The sequence below is a fragment of the Brachyhypopomus gauderio genome, chromosome 6 (genome assembly GCF_052324685.1).
Source record: "Brachyhypopomus gauderio isolate BG-103 chromosome 6, BGAUD_0.2, whole genome shotgun sequence".
In the NCBI taxonomy this organism is placed as follows: Eukaryota; Metazoa; Chordata; class Actinopteri; order Gymnotiformes; family Hypopomidae; genus Brachyhypopomus; species Brachyhypopomus gauderio.
The window spans coordinates 19,741,239-19,747,503 of record NC_135216.1 but is presented as its reverse complement, the minus strand read 5'-3'; the positions used below and the strand labels follow the sequence as shown (position 1 = coordinate 19,747,503).

General features: G+C 37.4%; 1 protein-coding gene across 1 annotated transcript in view; it reads left to right on the top strand.

Moving 5' to 3' along the window:
- Positions 1 to 1,271: 1,271 nt before the first annotated feature.
- LOC143517220 (uncharacterized) overlaps positions 1,272 to 6,265 on the top strand; it is a 51,405-nt gene continuing 46,411 nt past the window's right edge. Inside the window, exons 1-5 of the mRNA XM_077009465.1 lie at positions 1,272 to 1,294; positions 1,386 to 1,435; positions 3,416 to 3,563; positions 3,830 to 3,934; positions 4,935 to 5,027. Coding sequence (XP_076865580.1) covers positions 1,293 to 1,294; positions 1,386 to 1,435; positions 3,416 to 3,563; positions 3,830 to 3,934; positions 4,935 to 5,027 — 398 coding nt within the window. The 5' untranslated portion in view covers positions 1,272 to 1,292. The remainder of the gene's footprint in view (positions 1,295 to 1,385; positions 1,436 to 3,415; positions 3,564 to 3,829; positions 3,935 to 4,934; positions 5,028 to 6,265) is intronic.

Below are 6,265 nucleotides of genomic sequence, written 5' to 3'. Positions count from 1 at the left end.
TTTTTTATTTATTTATGATGTTCATAATAAACAATGGGACACAATAAACATAATAAAGATCCTGAAATGTTTGACCAAAAGTTATGTAACTCTGAATGGCACTAGTATTGTGCCTTTGTTGTATAGCGCCTTAGTCTTGCCAGTTAAGTAGCGTGTTTTCAGTTATCTATTGATCTAGAAGAGTGTACCTAAAATGGCCTCTAGAGTGCGCTGGAGAACAGTTCATTTGATTGAGCAGTAACCAATGTACTTGTAAAAATGTAGGATCAAAGGATGAAAAAGCTATTTGAGTGCACTGTGCATATCAGTGTAGGTATGAAAACCAGAACTGTAGTGGGACAACTTTACACAAACCACAATCGATGGACCGATCAAAGGCCACATCACACAACATTAATCAATTATTCACTATTTGCAGATTTCCAACGTAACGCAATAAAGGAAAATGCATTTTCTTTACAAAGAAGCTGTTACTACTTAAAACAGATTTGTTTTTACATTTGCCACATAATTGAATGCATTATTCTGACAGGACAAAGACCTGTGAAAGCACATGCAAGCTGGTACTTAGAAGCACAAAAACAACCATCAAAAATCTGTAGATTAGATGAGGTCGATGACCCTGTCTTTTGAAGTGATAAGCCAGGTCCTTCCAGCCCTGTGCAGTGTTCATAGCAGGTGGAGGTTCCAGTTCAAGCCCTCCTCTACCATTACTTCATCAAGGTGTTTCCAGCAAGCAGACTTGCAGCAACTTACCCAGATTTGTCTATTGAACATTCCTTAATCAAACAAATGTGCACTGAGGGAATATGTCAGTGAAAGCCATGATTGCTATTTCCATCAGTACTGTATGATATCAACACTGTTAAGCAGGTGGACCTTTGCTATGCGTAGCTTGTAATCGACTGTTTTATCTCTTACCTGGATTTAATGTCTGAATACTGAACATCCTTGTGTTACTTCCACTAATACCTGGTTTATAAACACCTGTTTCAATGATCAAAGGAACAAATAATCCAATGAAATCCAACAGAGTGAATCTGGGTTGTGCTACACGCCATGGTGTTCTTGATGACCCAGAATACAGCATCGGTAAAAGTGCAGTTTTGTTTACTGATGGAATCAATATCTTGTGAAAGACCAATTCTGCTTGCATAGCATCAGTTTTGTCACCAGTGTAATCATGGACCTGGCCATGTTCCTATCACACAGCTGTGTATATATAGACACAAGTGTACTCCTGACTGTCAGAAGTGTCCTGTGTGATCACATCGTTGGAACAGGAAGAATTTATGTAATTGATTTCTTAAACTTGATATATGGTAAGATCTTATGAAGCATCTGGCCTTCTACCTAATGTTATGCTGTCACTGCCCTCGTTTCAGGATGAAGATTGTTCTGGTCCTGCTGAGTTTTGCTGCACTTCTGTCTAGTGGTGAGTGGTGTTACAGTTGATGAGATTCTATCAGTCATGGCACTTTCATTTAGCCCCTCACAGTTAATGCACAATGATCCATTTCTTGGTGCTTTGGTGAATATTGTATATCCAGTTTAACAAAGTTTATCAGTTATAAAATGAACTAAAACATTGTCAGTTTCATTCTAGTGTGTTATCTTGCTTCCATCTTGTTTGTGCCATTTGTTTGTATAATGTATAAGTAGGTATTAGGCATATAATATACTCTTTGAAGTAAAATCTGTTAGATCTGAATACTGAACATCCTTATGTTACTTCCACTAATACCTGGTTTATAAAAACCTGTTTCATGCATCAAAAGAACAAATGATCCAATGAAATCCAACAGTTGGGCTCCATGGTGTTCTTGATTACCCAGAATGCAGCGGGGGGGGGGGGGGGGGGGTTGTGGGTTGTGCTGGGCTACACAGTGCTCTTCTGTAGATAAGATGACACAGACAGATTGCTAACCATATCACTAACCCCTAACTTTAACCATTAACACTTAACCCTTAACCCTAGCTCTGCCAGCTACAGAAACATTCTATCAGTCATGCCACTTTCATTTAGCCCCTCACAGTTAATGCAGAACAATCAATTTTTTGGCACAGCCGACAAGATAAAAATGAAAAATAGGTGCTTTGGTGAATATTGTATATCCAGTTTAACACAGTTTAACCACAGCCTTCAGCTATAGGAAGAGTCAGACAGGTCAGGTGATGAGCCTTCAGCTATAGGAAGAGTCAGACAGGTCAGGTGATGAGCCTTCAGCTATAGGAAGAGTCAGACAGGTCAGGTGATGAGCCTTACGCTATAGGAAGAGTCAGACAGGTCAGGTGATGAGCCTTCAGCTATAGGAAGAGTCAGGTTAGGTGATGACAGCATAGTTCTTGTCATGTGTTGGGGGTGACAGAAAGTACAAGGACCCTAACACACACGTTTGCTACAAAATATTAATGGTTTAGCACCCAAAGATATTTATTTGAATCCTTCTGGTAACAGTTTAGGGAAGAATCTTTTCTGTCCTTGCATGACCCTGCTCCAGTGCACAAGCATGGACCATAAAGTCATGGTTGGGTGGATTTGTGTGGAAGAACTTGACTGGCCCATGGAGAGCCCTGACCTCACCCCATCACACCTCTTTGGAATGAACTAGAGCGGAGACTGTGAGGCACACATGATCTCATAGATGCTCTTCTGGATGAGCCAAAATTCCCTCAAATGTACTTCAAAATATTTTAGGAATCATTCCTGGCAGAGAAACTGCAATATAGTACAGGGCTAAACATGATATATCTAGCTTAAAATACCTTTACAGTGTATCTAGAAGGATGTAACTAGCAGTAAATAGGTTAGGATTAGAATGCATTAGCTTCATCTCAGCTATGTTGTGCCAGAAAGTAACACGTCATTTCTTACAGAGAAAATGAATTTTCCCAGCAAAATTAGAAAAAGTTAAAATGTTTAAAGAGCATCTCAGTAAAACTGACATAAAAAATTTACGTACATTGATCTCAGACATCTTCTATGACCCCCAACATTTAATTACCTATGGAAACCAACTTATGACACAAACCTCTTAACCACTGATATGTTTACAGATTGATAGCTGCTGAGATTCAGTGACTTACATCTTAATTTTGTTTTTGAAACCCAAATGTGCAGACTAGAAAGGGTTAAAAGTATATACTGTACCTCCATGGCTATGTTTACATTATAATCTTGAGATTTGTCATTGCTGTTATGAAAATCATGAATTTAATGCTGCAAAAGAATAATTAGATACAGAGGGAAGCAGCGAGATATTGTGTGTTTTGTGACATATAGTTGCTATAACCTCTTCATTGGCTTTCCCTAAGGGACGTGTTACATAATTTGTTAAATTTACTATATTGCCCTTACTTAAGGGAAGACTTGTGTGGTTGGCTTTAATTTTAACAATAATATGAATTTATCAAGGAGTGGAGTGTTTTAAGGTGTCAGCCAAAGACTATGAGAACTTTGATCGAATGTTGGAGTTTGGAGCCCAAGTATTTTTGAGTTACTTGGACAAACTCAGAGAAGTAACTGAGAGACTGGTGAGAGATAACCAACTGAGAACAAACAGGTAAGACCTGTATGATCTAACAAACTGCTGGGTGGCGTTTAACTTAGTGGTGTCAATTCTAGGTTCAGAGATTAAAAGTCCTCACCAGGATTTTGCTCAAGCTTGCTAGATTTTCTAATTAGCAATCCAGGTAAAATTAGTGGAATCAACACAATCCAGGAAGCCTGAGCAAAATCCTGGTGAGGACTTTTAATCTCTGAACCTGGAATTGACACCTCTAGTTTAACTAGCACATTGATAATACTTCCTATTGGGTTGTTCTACAGAATTGCAGTCCAAGGCTACTGGAACTCCTTCAAAGAGACAGCCAGTAAAATCAGTGTTGAGGAAAGAGGTAATGGTGTGCAGGACGATGTAATCGTAGTAGTGCGGTAAGTACAATGTGGTAGATTTAAGATTAAGATCAGATCAAAACTTTGCTACAAACATTTTAGATTTGAACCTAACAGAACATAACAGGGTTATTTTCCTTCTTGCCAACACTTAGATGGTGTCATGCAGGTTGTCTCTCACACCTTAACACCAGATTAAATCACTGCTCAGTTTCTGTCCACAGGACAGGACAGCTGGCCCCTCGATTTGCAGGCTAATCAACAGCCCCTAATTTTAACTGAAAATGTTTCCTTTCTCTTTATTCCTGTTTGTTTGTCTGTTTATTTTTGGCTGTTTGTTTGTTTGTTTGTTGGAGGGGAGCTGAACTCAATGTCATATGTCGTCTTGTCATAGCTCTGCTATTTTTCTGAAAAGTGAAAGCAAACTAAATTGTTCATTTTGCTAAATCATAATAAAACAAAATTAATAACCAGGATGATCTTATTAAGCTTAAGCTAAGTATTTACTTCTAAATATGTATGCTGTATTGTTTGTATTTACGTACATACTAACATATTTTTCATACATATCTCTGTGTGCTTAGTTTACAAATTGTATCCACTGAAGCCATAATCAGAAGTCTTTATAGGCTAACTAAAACACTGCCTGATAGCATTGGTGTGCTATATTTAAATATTTTGCTACAGAAATAGTAGTAATATTAGTAGTAATAATAACAGTAATAATAATAGTAATAATATTAGCAATAATAACAGTGATAATACTAGTAGTAATAGATATAATAGTGATAATATTTGAGGTAATAACAGTAGTGATAAGTGATAATACTAGTCAATACTAGTAATTTTAGTCAATATAGTAATAATAAGTAATTATAGTAATAATAAGAGTAGTTATAATAGTAATAATAGTGATAATACCTGTAGTACTAATACTATTTGTAATTATAGTAACTAGTAATAATACTAGTATAGTATTCTGAGTGTGTAATATGTTATGTTCATGGAAGACTTTCATTTCTTAATTTCTAATTGGCAGCACTATCAGAAGGCTGGTTTTACACTACAAGGATGATGTACGAAACACAGTAAATCTATTAACAACAGAGAAGAATGTTCAGCAGTACTTCCCGTAAGTACACCTGCCTTTCACTTTATATACACAGATTTATATATCTTAACTTGTTGGATACATTGGACATTAAAATAAAGTATATTGATATATTTGAATCCCAGAACTGAAAATCCCAAACAGTGAAATGTTTTTTACATCAACCTGCAAAGTCTGTGTGTGTCTTGCCTCACATTCCCAATGCATTTAATGTCTGGTTAGCCTCAGTTGCTTAATAATATATCATTGTGATGTGCCCGAAGCTTATAGTTAATAAGAAGGAGCATGATGGTTGATGACATTTTCAACATTTGTTTGCAAATATCTAAAGGGACAGCGTTTTGATCATCATGACTGTCATTATGTTTCTTCAACTTAGTAATTCACTGGTATTTCTACTCACAGCTTTTGTTTTTCCAACATTACAAACTAAAATAATAGACGTGGAAAGCAATTCTAAAATCACAAACTTCAGAAGAACCTAAACTTCTGAACATCTGTCTGTATTTTACACAACACTCATTCTAAAGATTACTAAGAATTCTACTTAAAGTATATAGAAAATATATATACTTTGTATGTATATAGTATACTGTATTATACAGTCTGTAGTAGGGATGCAAATGATTAATCGACTTTCGATTAATTGTCGATTAAGACGTTACTCGATCAAAATGTATTACTCACGATTAATCATTAGAGAGCGCTCCTGTATTAACTTGAACAGAGCGTAAGAACGAGAGGTGAACACGTTTCGCGAAAGACCAGAGTGGAAAACAAAATGAAGCGGGCGAAAAGACGTGCGGTGTGGAACCATTTTGAAGCGTGTTCGGGAAACGAGGCAGAAACTGCGTAATCCAGAAAATCCCAAGGAGGGAAACTTTATTTACCACGCAACTCAAACAATAGCACTGTTCTCTTCCCCTCCCCTGGCGCGCGCAGGCGCCGCTCTCCCAGTGTCACTTAAAGGGCCAAGTGCCTGTCTGTTAGGGAATTCGCTGCGAGGAGTAGTAGTCGCTACAATTTCAACATTGTTAATTTAGGCTAAGAAGTTAAATGTTCTGTGTGTAATGCGGTATTGAAGTACAACAGTTCCACTAGCTCACTCAATTATCATTTGAACACCATGCATGCAGCTGTCCTGCATATCACCAGTGCACCTGGTCAACCTAAAATCACAGCTACACTGGGAAGGCGAGCGTTTTCGAAAAGTTACATTACTGTGACGTGCCACTACGCTGACGAGAACTGGCAGCTAA